The sequence below is a fragment of the Ceratotherium simum genome, chromosome 2 (assembly GCF_057802395.1).
Source record: "Ceratotherium simum simum isolate JZ-2026a chromosome 2, ASM5780239v1, whole genome shotgun sequence".
Lineage (NCBI taxonomy): Eukaryota > Metazoa > Chordata > Mammalia > Perissodactyla > Rhinocerotidae > Ceratotherium > Ceratotherium simum.
The window spans coordinates 57798503-57817128 of record NC_141901.1 but is presented as its reverse complement, the minus strand read 5'-3'; the positions used below and the strand labels follow the sequence as shown (position 1 = coordinate 57817128).

General features: G+C 41.4%; 2 protein-coding genes across 2 annotated transcripts in view; one reads left to right on the top strand and one right to left on the bottom strand.

Annotated features, from left to right (window-relative positions):
* The window catches only part of GNAI3 (G protein subunit alpha i3), a 39413-nt gene extending 38176 nt beyond the window's left edge, over positions 1–1237 (top strand). The window contains exon 9 of the mRNA XM_004420723.3: positions 66–1237. The gene's annotated coding sequence lies outside the window, so the exon portion shown is untranslated. The remainder of the gene's footprint in view (positions 1–65) is intronic.
* Positions 1238–10165: 8928 nt separating this feature from the next.
* Positions 10166–18441, bottom strand: GNAT2 (G protein subunit alpha transducin 2). Its single transcript, XM_004420722.3, has 8 exons — positions 18324–18441; positions 16472–16514; positions 16045–16186; positions 15167–15324; positions 13107–13235; positions 12759–12888; positions 10933–11086; positions 10166–10388 (listed from the first exon to the last, which is right to left on the bottom strand). Exons 1-8 carry the CDS (start codon positions 18439–18441, stop codon positions 10198–10200), a joined length of 1065 nt encoding a protein of 354 aa, XP_004420779.1. The 3' UTR covers positions 10166–10197.
* Between the last annotated feature and the right edge of the window lie 185 nt (positions 18442–18626).

Here is an 18626-nt window from a genome sequence, read left to right as displayed (position 1 = left end):
AGTGCTATGGTGATGTCTCTTGACTTTGTAAACTTTTTCTAATTAATAATGTTCTTCTTTTCTAGTTATTACAGTGTGGAGTGTTGAGACCAGACTTCTTTTGCTGTCTCATTGGGCAGCTGCAAGCATGAACGGGACCAGGGAATGGCAGCAGCATGCAGAATCTTAGCACTCTTTAGCACAGTCTTCTGTATTAGGAAACTCTTAATTGACACGAGATGCTAAAGTCATACCTTGGAATTGGAACAACTGTAAAGTATGATTCAGTCATCAAGATGTCACTTGGATTTCATAATCTCAAATGTTTAGGGCAGATGTGGAGTTGAGGTGCTGCATTCCAGAACTTCAATATGTAGCTTACTCTTTTTATTTCCCTTCTTAAAAAACCACCAGTAATTTTTAAAGTTTTTTTTTCATCAAGAGAAGAATAACTTTACTAAATTTTATTTCTTTGTTTGCAAAAGAGTCTTGATTAAAACACAGTCTTAACTATGCACACGATGTGACCAGCTCATCTTGAAAATATTCCTCTTAGTAGGAACTCTTTGTTTTTAACTCTTGGTATCGTCCAGATATAATATTTCCATAATTACTTAATTCTTTACAGTTATTGGGGCTATAATTATAACTTTTTTGGGTGAAATTTATGTTACTGTCCTGTTCAAAGTACCATTATGGTTCTAAATGGTGATTTCATTGGAGAGTTCTGTAATAAGATTCTAGCTCTCTTTTTTTTAAGTTTATGGCTGAAAGTTACCTGATTTATGCTGATTACCAAATTACTAGATAAATGCTGATGTAGTATGATAAAATCAACTTCTTGGATATGGACACACTTGGGGGCAGCTGCCAATTAGAAATGCAAATTGCTAAATTCCAAACAGAACCAGTGACTTTGCTGCTACATATCTACTAAATTGGCCACTTTGATTCTTGCTTGTTTGTGTCAGTCATAGGGAGTTCTGTAAAAGATGCCCCTTGTTTTCCATCTTCCATGGCTTTTTCTGTTGGGAAATTTCTAAAGTGTATTAACAGTGCATGCTTTTACTTTGTAAATGTGGTGCCAAATCCCTGTTTGCCATTGTTTTTATTGTAGCAATGTTAATTGTAGTAATCCTTAGTCAGTATCTTCTTTTGCTGAAACTGTTGCATTTTGGGACTTTTTTCCACTTTGTCGTATGTACAGATTTTAATCTGTTATAGTTGGCAGCAGTATTAAAATGGTGAGTAAAGAGTCCAGGTTTGTTCCTGTTTGTAACTAGTCTTTTCTGGAATATTTTCTTCTGTTTCTTTTTGCCCCTGCTGAGTGTGCTTTGGCCTTTGTCGAGAATGGGTTTAGGTAGAAGGGTTCCCTGAAGTCTGTTGGTGTAATAGTATTGTTGAGTCTTGGCCTGACTGAGGATCTTATGTCATATTTGTGTAAGTGATATGCCGTCATAATCCATTTTCCAGATTTACATTTTGGTTGTATGGAGAGCTGTATTCACCTCAGCCTGCAGGTCCTTTTGTACAGTGTACAGCAGATGTCATTAAATGTTGAATGGTCCATTGGGGGAAGGCAAATGAAGAGAATGCATTTTGAGCATTCCAGTAGTTTGAGCAGTGCCTTTTGGGTCCAATCTTTTTGGATTGGATTCTATTTCATTTTTTGATGTGACCTTTCACTAGTTTAAAAAAAAATTTTTGGTGGTCATCAAAGCTGGTTCAGAAAGCAAGCCACAGCAGTTCAGTGCCTTTATTGGTAGTTTTTTTTTTCTTATTCTATTTGGAACAGTATAACTATGCAGATGATATAACTGTATTATTTAACAATTTTTTGGGGGGTTGGGGAATCTGGATCTAAAAGAAAACTGTCAGCTTCAATTGATGATTGACTTATGCCCACAATGTAAATAGGGTTGATAGTTTTTACGTGTTCATTTTGAATATATCTTTTCCTTATTGTATTCTGTAATAAGGATCATCTGAAAATGAGAACTGGTGGAATGTTGTTTTAACTGTAGTCTTTCTATAGTCCAGACTAATGGGATGGTGTTATTGATAACCCAAAATAACAGATAATCCAAAAAAGTTAATTTTACTTTGAAATGCATTTTGTATTTTCATTTGAATATGTCTATCTGAGATGTTCATTTTTTAGCCCTTGTGTTAATGAAAAATAGTAGTTCTCCACTTTTCTGCCTCTACACCATTTACATTTGTTCTGTGTTCACATGAAGATCATCCCCCATCCCACCATCCCAAATAACTTATCTAAATGCACATTTCTTGAGGACACAGGGACGCAATTTAAGTCAGTGGTTTTCAAATATGCCTTAAGTGGAAATCACCTGGATCTATCTCAGAGATTGACTCTTGGCTGGTGGGCTGGCAATCTGTAATTTTAAAAAGGTGATTCTGATCATCAGCCTTGCAAATCACTATTGTATTTTGAAATAAAAGATCTTTTCTTATAGCAGAGCCAGAATGTGGGGATGAAACATCATAGCTGCTAGCCTGGAGAAAAAGGATTGATAGTTGTAATCAAAGAACCTAAAAGTTGCCTTGTGTCTTTTCTGTGGAGAATGCTGGAGATTTGTGATGGATCATGTTTCAGAATTCAGGTGGCCAGGGTTTGGACCATCTAAGAAATCGGCACATCTAAGAAAATTAAATTTTACTGAATAAAGAACAGTAATAGATCCTAGCAGGAAGGACTGCAACAATAGCTTTATTTTGTTGACAGTCACATCTTCTCCACCTGATTAAAACCTTGGGCTATAGAATTGCCATCCATTAGGCTCTCTGTAAAGAGGAAGTATTCTGCTCCTTAATGGCCAGTCTTCCCTAACCTTATAAATTCAGCCCTGCAACAGATTTCACCTCCTGGCATGAAAATTCCAGGAACTTTTACAGTTATTCATAAGTGGATCTTGAGATGACATTTTCATCTTTGACAGTTTGCATTCTAAATCTCCAGTTCCATGTATCATTTTATTATTATTTTCACTAATGGATTGTTATTTTTTACAAGGTGCTACATGTAAGAATAGATGGACCAAATTTTTAAAAACTTTTTTTGCCTTGTTTATTTTTTATTCTCTTTTGTATTCTATTTGTGTTTTACTATATGCACATTTTGGAGTGTTTAAAAATAACTGCTGGTTCTTCTAATTCATTTGCCCACTTTATATTCTTATATCTTGACCACTCTTCTCTGGTTTGTAGCTGTGACTTTCTTTGGACATTGCTTGTCTGGCTTGATTAGTTACTTCAGATATTTATCCATTTGCTTAGCATAGTTCTGGAGTTTCCTGTTGCAGAGCTCCTTGCTGTATTGACAGTTACGTATAAGGTAAAGTTAGTCTCTATTCCAATTAAAAACCTGCCTTTGATGGATTTTTTTCCTTCTAGATGTTCAAAAAAATCACAGTCCTCAACTCATTTGTACAGACCCACAACAGCACTAATTCCCTTCACTCTAATTACTTGTGAGAACTTGCATATGTGATACTGACTTTAAGAACAACGTTATCTCAATTTCCCAATGCTGCCAGGTAATTTTTGTGTTCTACTTCAGGCTTCACAGTACAAATCAGAGACCTGCCCTGGACCAGCTACATCTCCCCATGTAGTTTTATGGCCATCCAAGCACAAGAGAAAACCAGGTTGCTTAGAGGCCTAAAGTTGAAAGTTGATCTTGCCATCGACTATCAGGAAGTAAAAGAAAGATTTAAGTGAGGCAGTGGAGAACTAACTTTCAGGATGGTCAAGATCTTTGTTCCTTTACCTTTGTTTAGGTTTTAAACATCCCCACCCCTCCAGTTTTCTCATGACCTTTTATGACTTACTTCTGCTGAGGAGAGCATACTTCAGAACAAGTCAGGGCAGGACAGCTTTTTTCTGATACTGTGTCAGGCCTACACCTGGCCTGCCTCAAGCCTTCTGGGGACTAAGAGATAAGGAATGTTATACAGCAGTAGATACCTGAGGTGCAAGGGTAACATATACAGATTCCCTGGCTAAACTCTACTAAATTAAGATGTCTGTGACAGGTCCTGGGAACTTTTATTTTTATTTTTTTGTGAGGAAGATCGGCCCTTAGCTAACATCTGCCAATCCTCCTCTTTTTGCTGAGGAAGACTGGCCCTGGGCTCACATCCATGCCCATCTTCCTCCACTTAATATGGGATGCCTGCCACAGCATGGCCTGACAAGCGGTGCGTCCGTGCGTGCCCGGGGTTCCGAACCCATGAACCCCGGGCTGCTGCAGCGGAGTGCGCGCACTTAACCGCTTGCGCCACTGGGCCAGCCCTGAACTTGTATTTTTTTAAATAATTTTATTTATTTATTTTTTCCCCCAAAGCCCCAGTAGATAGTTGTATGTTATAGCTGTACATCCTTCTAGTTGCTGTACGTGGGACCCGGCCTCAGCATGGCCAGAGCAGCGGTGCGTTGGTGCGTGCCCAGGATCCGAACCTGGGCCGCCAGTAGCAGAGTGCGTGCACTTAACCACTAAGCCACAGGGCCGGCCCCGAGCTTGCATTTTTAAATAATTTCTCTGGTGGTTCTGATGCAGCTAACCTGGGCTAACATTTGGGGACAACTAAATAGGACCTAATGTTAAAGATCAACACAAATAGTTGACAGATAACCTCAAAATCACTAGTGAATGACTGAGTTATTTTTTATTTGCCAATAAGTAAGAAGCACCTTTTCTACATGACTTAAAGTGCCTTTCACCAAAAAAAAAATTAGTATCAGGACTGTTTGGTCAGAGAAAATTCCTACATTTTAGATGCAGAGTATTTAGTGTTTATACAAAATTAAGACAAAACAACACACTTGGAGTATCCAAACATTTATTTCGTTTGTTTCACTACATTTATTTATGCAGTGAAAATTGAAAGATACACACACCAAAGTAAAGATAAAATCCTGTGACAGAGGTAACTATATGTAATGACATGAATGTTCATTTGCAGTTGGTGGATAAAGAACAAAGCTAGCTGGCTCTAAAATATAGAATGAAAGTCTTTTTGAGAGAGCATGGGAAGGGGTAGGTAAAGGGAATGATTGAGGAGTCAAATATAAAAGTCTTAGTATGCCTAGTGCTGATGTTTTCTCTTCCTGAAATCTAGTGGGAACCAACAAGGTAGCAGAAATAATCAAATATTTAGTAAATACACTGCTGGGATACACCATCTCAATGTATTAGCATTTACTAAAAGCTGTAAGGTCTTTGACAGCTGGAATATTAAATTCTATACAACCTGGTTTATCTATCTCCTGTCCTCTACTATCCCCCCTTATATTCCTTTGGGTTATCTAAACATTTTTACCAATAGGCTTGTTTATATGCAAGAGAGAGAATCCCAGTAGACATAACAAATCACAAGAAATTACCTGTTCTTTCTAACTGTTCATCCTTGCTCATGTAGGGTAAATGTCCTGAGACCTCTCAGAATCTTAGGAGGTTGAGAGTTGTTTGGTGTGCTGGGTTCTGGTCTTTTCTCTGCTTCCCACTAGCTATGAAATCTTTCAGCCTTACAGCCTTCATCTGTTACCTAAAGAGGACTAAATTATTCCTTCCAGCGGAGATGTTCTATGGTTCTGACCAAATAGAAATAATATATTTAAAGGTGCTTTGTAAATATTCTTTATGATCCTCAAGGTTATACTGCACTGCAAAAAAAGTAATCTCCTAAGGCAATATGAACAAATGTATTCATTGTAGCTGGTTGTCTTTTCTCAGCATGACTTTTCCCATATTCATTTTGAAGCCCTGAAATGACATTCACCTATAAATTTGCTCTAAAATATGTGAAGCAGGATGAAAAGGTCTTTGCTTTGTTTTGCATTTAAATTCAGTTATTTTCTCTTCATACTAGTGCTTGCTTTATTGCGGCCAAAAGACAGAAAAGTTCCCTTCTGCAATCTGCAGTATGTCTGTTTGACCTCACAGAAATGTCTTCACGCTTTTACTTAGCAGGATCACCAGAGGCTCTGGCACACTTGCAGTCCCTGGCCCAACACTGAAGTCCTGCTGGAATCTGTGCTCCGGGGGCTGTGCCGGGTAGAGAGGGCAGTGGGAGGTAAGCGCTCTTCACCCTTCACCACCTTCTCCACCCAGCATGGCCGGCACACTTTGGTCTACGGCACACCTCCAAGTATAGAGTGGGTTTTGAATGCTGTCGTTTCTCACCTTGGGGATGGGGCTACCCTGATTTGGATTGTTTGGGGTACATGTAAGTGAATTTTTTATCAGAGTAGGAACTGTTACAAGTAAACATGTCTTATTTTATATTGCTTTTTAGACTGAATTTTTGTGCTTCTTTTATCCATACTTTTATCCACAGAAACAGAAAAGCACATTTCCAATTATACTGTATTTTTTCCATTATTTTTTTATTGTGGTAAAATATGCATAACGTAAAATTTACCACTTTTAATATTTTTAAACATATAGTTTGGTGGTATTAAGTACATTCACATTGTTGTACAACCATCACCACCATCTATCTCCAGAACGTTTTTCGTCTTCCCAAACTGAAACTCTGTACCCAATAAACAGTAACTCCCCATTCCCTTCTCCCAGCCCCTGGTAACCGTCATTCTACTTTTCTGTCTTTATAAATTTGACTACTTTAGATGCCTCATAAAAGTAGAATCATACAGTTTTTGTCATTTTGTGTCAATCATATTGTATTTTTGTTAAAAAAAAAAAAAGAAAAAGAAGCAGCTGTCATCAGATTTACATGAAATGGAACCTAATTACGTTTGACTTTCTGTCATCAGTGTCTAATCATGCAATGTAAGGGAAGTGCATTTCGGTCTTTGCCCTCTAAGGATATGAACAGGAAATTATACCTTCAACAACAAACTTTTGTTATTTTATGCTGATTTCGCATTCCTTTTGAAACTGATTTGTGTTTAGTGTGGAGATGATTTTGTTAAATATCTGTGATTTAGAGATGGTGTAATTAAAAAATAACCAAGAATTTGGTTGGGAATAAGAGGAGCTTAGAAGAATGAAAAAATTGACTTTGGCTTTATAGTGTATGGTGAGCTGTTGGTAGGATGGTGCATATAGAAAGACCACTGGCTTTGGATTCAGAAGACCTGTTTTGGAGTTCTGGTTCTCCTACTTCCTAGTAGTGTGATTTTGATGAAGACAGTCCACCTCCCTTGGCCTCAGTTTCTAATCTGTAAATCACTAGTGATGAGCCTGGAATATTTTTAAGTTTCTTCTAGCGTTATCATTCTAAGAATTAAGACTGCAGTTCATGAAAATGGGGTTGAATGTTTGTTTCTGACCTCCCTTGTTACAAAAAAGAATTTCTGATGACTTATAAAAGTACATAAAATTCAACTGTATAGTGTAAATTTAAAATGAAGCAAAAGAAGACAAAGACAGCAGAATGAGTGTATGGCTTAATTTTGGTTTTAAGCTTTCTAACAGCTGTTTTATGCAAAGAGAACTTTTGATGCACACAATCAAAATGTCCACAAGATAAAAATAAGCCAGCTGTGTAGAAGTAGCAGCAACACACTTTGTCTCTAGCCCTAACGGTGTAGGATTTGAGAACCATCTTGGGCCTGACAGACAATTAAGCTGGGGTAAGGATTAATGCCTTTTTTGGAAGCCTATTGAGAGCATTTGAGGTGAAGTCCTCTTACCTGTACTCAGAGGAGAACCGAGTGTTGGCCAAGAGTTTCAGAAAATTATTTCACTTTGTTCTAAGGTACAGGTGAATGGATGACCGAGGCCGCCAAGTTTTATTCCATGTAGACTCGCCAGAAGAGTTTTATTTTTTTTATTTTTTATTTTTTTGTGAGGAGATCAGCCCTGTGCTAACATCTGCCAATCCTCCTCTTTTTTTGCTGAGGACTGGCCCTGGGCTAACATCTGTGCCCATCTTCCTCCACTTTGTATGGGACGCCGTCACAGCATGGCTTGCCAAGCAGTGCGTCCTTGCGCCCCCGGGATCCGACCCAGCGAACCCCGGGCCGCCGCAGCAGAGCGCGCGCACTTAACTGCTTGCGCCACTGGGCCGACCCCACCAGAAGAGTTTTAGCTTGAAAACATTTTAAGATGAATACACAGATCCTAACCTCAGTAAAGCAGCTGTAGATCACATTACTTTAGGCTCCAACCCATCTAGCCTTCAAAATAAACATTTTGCAGTGTTCGTACAAGGTGGCTTGCATGAATTTATTTATAAACCAGTTAAAAGTTGGGCTGTCTACCAGAGAAAAAGAAGAAAACTAAAATACAACCCTGTTTCATTCAGCTAGAGATTGTTCTACCAGAAGACCCATCCCACTGGCTCTGTTTTCATGCTAGTAGTATAGGGCAGGTTCTTTATGAACATCAATAACCAAGGAGCCTGGGCTAGGCTTTTATTGTTTGGCCCATTTACCAATTCCTGCCTAGAGTCAAAGATCAAGGAAAAGTTAATAAAGTAAATAAACAATCTGGTACGATTTGGGGGGAGCTGGGGCTTTCCTATTTGAATATGGAATAAATGGGGTAAATTTGAGGCCTGAATAGACAAGATCATAGCTGTAGCGAGGATTCTTAACGTGGGACTTTAGAGCTCCAAAGATAGAACTTTTTTTAGTATGTTGGTTTCCTTTGTAATTCTCTGATTTTTATTTTATGCATTTTTAAATATTCTGAGAAGAGGTCCATAGGTTTCATCAAACTGCCAGGGGGATCCATGATACAAAAAAAGACTCAGAACCCTTGTATGTTGAGTTAAAGCAAACAGGTTAGTGATAGTTGGAGCATGCCATTTAGAATAGTCCCTGAACAGCTCTTGGATGCAAGACGTCTTGCCCAGGTTTTTTCTTTGGCTTGTTTTTTAATCAGCAGTAGGCAGACTCGTTTCCCTTATTTCTCTGGTAATTCTCCCAAGTTGGTTTCTTTTCAGGGAATCAGAAAGACTATTAAAATGAATCCAATTTTAACAGCTGCAAATTTATTCTTCAGTGTATTTCAAGCTCATATGGCTTTCTAGTATCAATATTGTTAGTAGCAGCCTAAGTGTGAATGTGTGTTTCTGGCAAGGAGCAGATTTTCATCTTAATTGACACTTTCTTTTATATACTAAATCTTGGATGCTAAGAGCTTTCCTCACTAGTAGTTGTAAATGCTAAATCTATACTTGACTTCACCACCTCCTGTCAAGATAAATGCAAGCTTCATTTCCCTTCAAAGGAGTTCAAAGGAATAATTTACTTGTTGGCCTGTTTGGGGAGATGTTGTTTTCAGCCAGGCATCACATGGACCCAACTGCAAAGATTTTCAGTGCCTAAAGCAAGATCAGCTGTCTTTTTTGTTCTCCTAAAACATGTAGCAGTTGAAATGAGAATTTTAGGGTTGCTCATTTATTCTAAATTTTGTCATAGAGAAGTGGCAGCAATAAAATCATTAATACTCTGAGTGGGAGTGTGTTGATGTCCTCAAGTTTATTCAGAAGGTGTCTTGTAGAGCTGAGAAACAGTTACATATAGAGATAAAGGAAACTCTGTCTTTTGGGCAGCCTGGGGGACAAAGGGGTAGTCTGTGCTTAATAGAGATGATCATTTTTGGATGTGTGCCTTAGAAACTAACAAACTCACACCTTCTATCCAGTGATCCAGGTCTCTGAGCTAAGGCACATGGAGGTCTGTTAGTAAAAAGGGGTGGATTTATTGAGGTTTTGTTTTTAATTATTTTTTGCAGACTGTAGGGAAGACTAGCTGTTTTGCTTGGGATAGTTCATCTAAAAACATGGTGTGAATTTCAAAAAGGGCAGCTTTTATATAGGATTTCTTTCTGTGACTCTAACCACACAGCTTTTATGTGCCTTCCCTTTAGTTATGTTTGTGATCATCAGAATAACCCTGTGAAGTAGTAGAGAAGTTATCTTCATTTTATAGATAAGGAACTCAAGTCTCAGAGAGATGAAATCTTTACATTTTGATGGTAAGTGGCAGAACCATTACCGGAACCTGGGTCTTCTGACCCCTGGCCTTGTGCTCTTGAAACTGCACCAGCTATCCCACTTTGAGAAGAATGTAGGAGCCACAGCTGCAGTCATGCACACTCCATCTCCAAGGGACGAGTGGGTTCATTCTTCATGTCATGGTATATTGACCTATAATTTTCTGCTTGAAATTACCCAGATTCCAAGCCTGTTTATAGAATGCTAACTTGAGGAATGATGAGGATTAGAAGAGTCCACAGTCCTTGAGGTTTTCTTTGATGATAATATCTGTAACTGCGTCAAATACGAATTTGACATTCTGCGTGTCTGTAGCACAGGTCATGTGGCTGTAGATTTCTTTGACATCTTTTCTCATGTTGAGGTCAAGGAACTGACTCTTGATATAATTCCCTGCATCCTCATAAGAGTTGTTCCCTGGTTTTCCAGAAAAATAGAGAAGTGGGATAAATTAACCCTTCTTAGTTGCTGACTTACTTTTTAGGTGACTGATTTGATCCTCAAAATATTGTGTTAGCTTTGATTGGGGGCCTACTTTTGGAGGGAGGCTCCTCTCCTCTATTGCACTTCAGTGCTTCTTACTTGAGGAGAGAAATTGAGTAGAGACGTGTGTCTATGTCTCCACCCTTGGTTTCTGGTAGGTATCATTTGAACATTCAGTGGCTGTCCTGCATCTAACGTCTGCCCTATTTCTGCTCTATTCCAGAGACATCTGCATTTAAACCTATAACTGAATGCCCATTTCTCAGATTAGACATCCAAGCATCACTTGGATATCACAAAGCTCATAAGAGGAACTAAGTATTAAAGGGATAAGGGATCATCAACTAGGCAAAGCAAAGGAGTTATACTTAGTACTCCTTAAAGACAAGTTCCTGTATGTCTCCTTGTATAGGAAATGAGACAGTCACCAGTCCTTACTGAGAATGCATTACCGTTGTTTCCAGCCCTGGACACTTACCATCATACTCTGGAAAACAAATGCTGAGATGGACTTTCTTGATTTTTTCTTCAAAGAGGTCCTTCTTGTTAAGAAAGAGGACGATGGAAGTAGCTGCAAAGAACTTGTGGTTGCATATGCTGTTGAACAGGTGCAATGACTCATGCATACGATTCTAGTAAGAGGAAACACCATCAGAGATATCAGACTGGGCTTATGGGGTATCTGTCTACTTCCTGTTCTTATTCCCCTTGGAGAGGCTAGTGCTCGAAATGTAAAAGGAAAGACAGGGAACAGCTTATCTCTTTCGTGTGGTGGAGTAGAGCCAAAGAGATCTGGCTTCCGTCTAATCCTCTTTCTATAATAGCTGTGTGACTTGGGGGAAATTATTGAGCTTTTCTGAGTCTCAGTTTCCCTAATTTACAGGCCTATTATGAAAGTTAAATGAGATCATGTATGTATAGTGTTCTCGGTAGTGGCTGGCATATAGATGTACAATAAGTGTTATGCAGATCTTTGGCAGCCAGGGCACAGCTAAGGACTTTGACATCCATAAGTGCTGCTGATACAGGGTTGACACTGGACCTGAGTTAGCATGTGCCCATTTGCATCTCCAGGATGATTTTGATAGGCTTCTGTTATAGAGTTCTGGATCGAAGTTTTGGCAGGCACATAATAGGGATTCTTTGGCCCTGGTGCCAAATGGTGAGGGCTAGAGAATTTCCCAGTGCCATACCTTAAGCAATTTCTGCCTTATTTCCTACTCTGATTGCCACTTTGAGTGAGTGAGAAGTGGTGCTATATATCTGCAGAATCCATAAGTTGCCCTGTACCCCAGACCAGCATGTTTTTAGGAAGCAGGCCTTCTAGGGTCTTGAAGTATGCTATTAGCTGACTTGGGCTCATTTTTTTCATCTAATAAAGAAAGCAAGCAAATCTAATTTGTAGCCTTTTCTCATTGCTAATACTCCTAGAAAACCCTTTAAGACCCTGTAGACTTTAGGGTTAAAGATGGAGGAGATCTTAGAAAATGAATGTGCCTGTAAGACATTTTGGCTGGAGGATATTCAGAGTTCTCTAATGTGAACTTGAACTACTAAGGAGAAGGGAGAAGAACTGGAGCAAGGGACGGGAGGATAGGAGCTTCGTCTTCTCTCAGCAAGCTGTGGGTGTCATTCATAGAGCACTTGCTTATGTGAAATTAGCGTTTTCCATCCCTTTGACATCCTCTTTCCCAAACTTGGAAGGTAACTGGCTGGGCTGACACTTGTCTCGCAGAGCTCCTGCCTTGTAAAACTCCAGGCTCAAGAGAATCACCCTCAGCTGCCAATTTAAATGGCATGTGAGAAACCTGGTTTGCCAGTCTCTCCGTAGTCCTGTTGACACTGAGTAAATATTTAGGCTTCCAAGTGAGGTTAGTAGTTCAACCCCTCTACTGTGTTGCATAAAGATACACATCATATGTTGTTTTTTCCGCTTTATCATTTTCATCTCCTCTCCTTTACTTCATAGGCAGCCTGGGAGAGTACTCAGTGTAACTCCTTTGCTGAGTTCATGATCCCTTATTCCTTTAATACTTAGTTCCTCTTATGAACTTTGTGGTATCCAAGTGATACCAAGCTCACTCTCAGTAAATCTGGATCTCTCAAGTGCTAAACCTAGAACCTGCAGAAGAAGAGGTTTTTCTAGAATTATTTGCCTGAGACATTGATTGATCTGCTAGAGGACTGCTAGACTGTCAGTGTTTGCTGAAATCACCCAAGTTGAGGCATTGGAGAGACACAAAGCCTAGAGGAAGGGTCATGGGGGACTGTCTATCAAAGCTGCTTGGTGCCAAGGCCACTCACCACTTCGTCATCTTCCACCAGCACCATATCATAGGCACTGAGGGCCGCACAGAAAATGATGCAGGTGACTCCCTCAAAGCAGTGGATCCACTTCTTTCTCTCTGATCTCTGCCCTCCCACATCGAACATCCTGAGGGAAGAAACAGCTGTTCTCATAGCTATGCCCAGCTTGTGACCCACATGTCCTAGGTGTTTACCCAGTTTGGGCCAGTTAGCAATAAGATGGGAAGTGGGGAGGAAAGGGGGACAAGTAGGACAGTAATTCAGGTTGGGCTTTAGTGGAGGCCAAGAAGCATCCCCACCCCCTCTTTTGGTATCTGAAGTGCCCCCAGGGAACCACGTACTCACCTGAAGTTCAGGTCTTTGACGGAAAACTTGGTCTCAATGATGCCTGTGGTTTTGACTCTGGATCGTAGCACATCTTGCTCATTAGGGAGGTAGTCAGGGGCTGTAATCCGGTCTAATTGGTTCAGGTAGCTAGAAAAAAGTGACCAGCATTGGTGACATTAAATTTTCCACAGCCAAGGCCAACAAAGGTAAAGGGTCTTACCCAAAGTCATACAGCTAAGTTGGTGGTACAACTAGGACTAGAATCCATATTGTTAAATCTGGGATTCTTTCCTTCAAACCTTGTGTCCTTATGAAAGGAACTGTGGGATGGGCTGAGGGACTAGCCCATTTGGGGCAGGGGTTCTGCCCCGTTTAAGTCAAGTCAGATAACTTTTCCTTGCGTTTCATATGACTACAGGGTTTTCTAGACCGTTAAGTATGATTTGATGGTTTAAATGGGTGCCAAAAGTTCCAACAAGAAGCAGGAGTAGATTAAAAGAGACTTCAGAGGCATATGAGACATGAATCAGTACAATGCATGGACCTTGTTTGTTTCCTGAGTCAAGTTGGGGGAAAAACATTTGAGATAATTGGGGAAACTTGAATGAACACTGACGTGGATATTTGAGGACATTAAGGAATTATTAAATATTTAGGTGTGATGATTATGTTGTGATTTCTTTTTCAAAAAGAGTCCTCATTTTTTAGAGAGACGTAATGAAATTTTTAGGACAAAATGATATGAGATCTGGGATTTACTTCAAAATAATCCAGTGGGGGATAGAGGTAAAATGAAACAAGAGTGGCCACGAGTTGATAATAGTTGAAGCTAGGTGAGTCATTTTCTTATTCTACTTTTGTATATGTTTGACAGTTACCATAAAAAAGTGGGGGAAAAAAAAAGGCAGGAGGAAGGCAGGTGTGAAGTGAGATGACTGAGAAAGAGGGAAGGAAAATCAACACAAGTGCCTCCTGGATGCCAGGTGTTTTCACATTTAAATTCTCATTTAACCTCATAAGCCTTCAGATTTCATATCTCATTTTACAGATGAAGGAAAAATTCAGAAGAGTTCGATAACTTGTCCAGGGTCAAGAGGCATTTGTGTTATATTGTAAAAAACATTCAACTTTGTGGTCTAATAGACCTAGATTCACATCTAGGCCATTTATCTATATGACTTTGGGCAAGTTAATTAACTTCTCTGAACTTCAGTTTTTCATCTATAAATGGGACTAATAAAAAATACTATGTACCTTGAAAGCTTATTTTGCAGATTAAATGAGACGGTGTGCGTAATGTACCTCGCAGTGCCTGGGTCTTAGTGAGTGAGTGCCTGCTCCTGGCATAGGAAATGATAACCTTATTACAAGATTAGGTGACAGAGCAGGGGTTACACCCACATCTGTCTAACTCCACAGCTCATGTCCATCTGTGATACCATGCTGTCTGAGGTAGGACTGATAAACTCTGTACTTTATCTTTTTGGAGTGAGCTTTGCAAAGTTGGTTCTCTCTAACCCCTGACCAACTTCCTTTGGTTTGCCCTGGTAGTTTCTGTGTCTCAAGCCCTGGCACCCTGATATAAGATGCTATGTGAAGGAGACTTTCATTTCTGGTTAGTGGCCTAAGTAGAGTCTGGGTTACCAGTAGAAAATTCAGCCCTGAAAGGGCCATCGTGAATCACATGCCTCCTGGGAGGGAGAGTGTGAGGCACAACTGCGGGGCTCTCTTGCTCTTCTGGTTCTGAAAGGAGAGGCTACGTGTATGACTTAATTAAGAGGACAAGGGCTGAGGGCTGCTAAGCAGAGTACCTCTCTTTTGACTTTTGTCAGCTTCGTGGGCTGCAGTGAGCCAGTGTAAAGCAATACAGAGTGGTGGAAACTGTGGCAAATGTCCCTATCTAAAGGCATTAAATTCAAAGCGTAGTAAAACACTGCTCAAGCCTAAGAAAACAGATATACAGCCTGAATTTAGTCGTTGGGTCTCCAGCTTTCAGTGCCTGAAATTTTAGGCTGGATGTGTTTTCTCCTAGAAGGTTGCTTACGCCTTATCCCCCACTTCCCTGATCAGAGTCTTACTAAGACGCCGAGTCATTGAGCTGGTACTCTGCAGCTCTGTCGAAGCAGGCTTGCACCCCAGCGTCCTTCCACAACTTCCTGATGACCTCCACGAGCTCAGGAGGCATGGTGCCCTCCTCAATGGAGTCAGCCAGGTTGTTGAGCTGTCGCCCATCATCCTGTAAGGAAGAAACCTGGCTGAGAACTACACAGGAGTAATGGCTTTCCAGGAGGCGTCTGGGAACACTGCTGAAAGGAAAGCATTTTGCATTGCTACCAAAGCCTAAGGTGGAAACAGTGTCCAGTGAAGAGTCTATCTAAGAAAACATTAATTTCTGAGTGTGCTTCTGTGACGTAGAGGGTGGCAGTATACACAGTACTGGGATGCCTAGCAGATAGCAGAGGTCCCAGGGTCATCCTCGGTGGTGTTTCCATCTTCCATCCTTAGTCCAAAAGTGTACTGTCACAAAACGTGGGTCCTCTGCTGCAGGCTGATTGGAAGTTTAAAGACCAGATTGACCATGAAATAGACAGGAACCCATCACCTTTGTTCTTTCAATGATTCAAATCTAGGAAAAGGCCAATGCTAGAACTAGGGATTTAGCTTGTAAAAGTTCCAGGGCCAGGGCAAGGAGCCCAAGGGGAGCAATTTAAATGGCAAAATAAGACAAAAAGGCAGAGGAAGCTGAGAGCAGATTTTTGCAAATATTTATTATAAAGGTAGGAATTGCATACTTCTTCAGGACTGAAGGAAAAAGATTTGAAGCTCACCAGGTGGGATTTTAGTTACATAAAACTGTTTTCCTAACCCATGTTTCCTCATAGCTTATTGGCCTCTAGTCTATTTGTTCTCATTAGCCTTTCCTTCCACCCTTAACCACATACAGTTAACCACATACCGCACAGCTTGGTTCAGCATAGTCAATGCCCAGTGTGGACATGGCCCGAATGATAGCCAAGATGGACTGCAGCACATTGCCATAGATGATGGCCTTGTACTCCAGGCATTCTTCTGGCGAATAGCCATCTTGATGAATGATCCTGCAAGGAGTAGACATCCAGGCCTTAGCTGGATCTGAGTGACCAGACCTAAGGGATTGGGAATCTGGGAGGATTTAAAGTCATAAGAACCTGATCTCTCTATTCCTACTGTTGTCCCAAAGTGGAGAGTGAGGAGCAAGGGGCATGTAGATGAGGGCCATTGGGAATCAGGTCCTTTATATCTGGGTTCCTTAAGGCTAAAGAGCCCTTCATTCTCCGTGCCTCCACTTGCTCTACTGACTTCTTCACCCCACCTCAGTCCTTTGGGGTTTTGTTCCTACTCACTTCATCTGTTTGACGATAGTGCTCTTTCCTGACTCCCCAGCACCTGCAGGGAGAAATGCTTATGCTTCAGGTTTCCACCAGTTCTCCCCAACCCTCCAGTAGATCGCCTGTGAGAAGTCCGAGGCACTGCCTGCTTGGGAGCCTTGTTAGGGAAGAGCACACAGGATGATTGCTGCTCTCAATTTGTGCCAGCCTTGAGCTCAGGCCATTCAATCTGGATTTAGAGCAGAGTTTCTCAGCCTCTGCACTAGTGACTTTTGGACTGGATGATTCTTTTTTGTGGAGAGCTGTCCTGTGCATTATAGGGTGTTTAGCAGTGTCCCTGGCCTCTACCCACTAGATGCCAGTAGCACTCTACTCTTCCAGTTGTCACAACCAAAAATGTCTCCAGACATTTCCAAACGTCCCCTGGGTTGGGGGCAGGGGGCGGGGTGCGGCGGGCAAAATCTCTTTGAGAACCACTGATAGATTCAGGGGAATTCCTTTAACACATTTTTCTTCTCTGCCCATTTTTATTCAGGAGAGTGATCTTGGGGCAGGATGGGGGAGAGCTGGATTGCTTCATGAACATACTATTTTTTCATCATCTTGCTGTTTGACTAGAATGTTCTAATATCCTCATTCACACTCTGCTCTCCCTCCATCTAAAACCCACATGCTCTTCAACCCTCTACCCCAGTCTATACTACCCCTGATGCCTTAACCCCCTCACTTAGCCTATGCTTGTTCCCTCTAAGCTGCTTATCCTGAATGTAGGAGAAAGCTGCTTAGGCTTAAAAGATCTCTCGGTGGCCTTGCCATCTCCCTTTCCCCTTCTGTAACAGCCTCCTGGGCTCCTTGGAGTCTGGGTCCAGCTTACAGAGGTATGCTCCTTTAGTGTGTCCTCTGGGCCATGCTAGAGATCAGCTAGGGAAAAAGGAGGTGCGTTAGCCTGGGGCTCCAGTTCCCAGGTTCCTCATGGGCTTGGAAACAGCCCAGCCAGCCAGTCTTCTGCTACACAGACCCCACCTGCTCCAGCTAGCCTACCTCTGTACTACTATTGGGGTTTTTTTCTAAGCCGTGTGTCCCAAACTCTTTATTGTCTTGGTCTATTTACAGCCATAATCAATTTCTCTGCCTGACTGACTGAGGGGCTTTTCTTTTTGCAGCGCAGACCTGTGATCTGCTTAGGAGCTCATCAAGTTGATGAACCTCCCATCTGGCAGGGCTTTAGCGGCAGCTACTGAATAGAAAGCCAGGAAAGGACTATTGTAGATCATTTAGATCTACAACATAGATCTACATAGATCCATGTAGATCATGGAGGAGATCCATTCCTCCCACCTCAGGGCTCCCTACATCTAAAATTTTTACAGAATTTTTACTGAAAGCAAGGAGAAGGAACCAGCATACTTGGCAAGAACCAGTGGGCCTATTCCTGGGACTACATGACACTGATTATATGGTAGGACTTCTGAGTTCACTGTCCTCTTCTGAGTCCTTGACTCAGAGTTCTCTGACTGCAGATTAGGTAAGTGTCTGCAAGCTCAGCGTTCACGGTATTTGCCAAGCCATGAGGCGTTAGGTTTGGTTAGATTTGGAGATGAGTGGGTCCATCCTGGCCTTTGTGCTATTCCTGGTTCAAGGAAGAGCAGAACAATTCCAGAGTAGCTTTGGCAGTCTGCATCTCATTGAGGTGGCTGTGCTCAGCCCTAGAGCTGCTGGTCCCCTAGCCTGAGACTAGATGGGGAGAGGAAAAATCACCTGCCATCCCCCTTCCCCATAGGGTAGGCTAAGACCCACCTACCATCCAGGATAAGCAGGAAGGAGCAATACCTTCTCCTTCTCTGGCTCATCTTCCCATCTTGCTCACCCAGCAATAGCAGCTTGACGGTCTTGGCTTCCTTGTCAGCGTCCTCCTGCAGCTTCTTTTCTAGCTCCTTGGACCTCTTGGCCAGTTCTTTGTCCTCAGCACTGGCTCCACTCCCCATCTTTCTGCCGTCACCTTCTCGGCTGCTTCCTCCGGCCCTTAAGCTTCTCTAGGTTTTCCTATCTGTGAGATGGAAGATAAGGAAAAGGTAAATTGGGATTGAGTATCAGTTCTTTAGTCCTCCAGAAAGCTAGTCTATAGGAGGCTGGGTGAGGGAGCATACTCTAGGTTCTTGAACCCTGCCTG

Coding starts and splice junctions, on each gene's coding strand:
- GNAT2 (XM_004420722.3), bottom strand. CDS start 18,441: ATGGGGAGTGGAGCCAGTGCTGAGGACAAAGAACTGGCCAAGAGGTCC. Junction 16,187..16,471: donor ACTATCGTCAAACAGATGAA/GTGAGTAGGAAC, acceptor TACTCCTTGCAG/GATCATTCATCAAGATGGCT. Junction 10,389..10,932: donor TTGTTTTCCAGAGTATGATG/GTAAGTGTCCAG, acceptor CTGGAAAACCAG/GGAACAACTCTTATGAGGAT.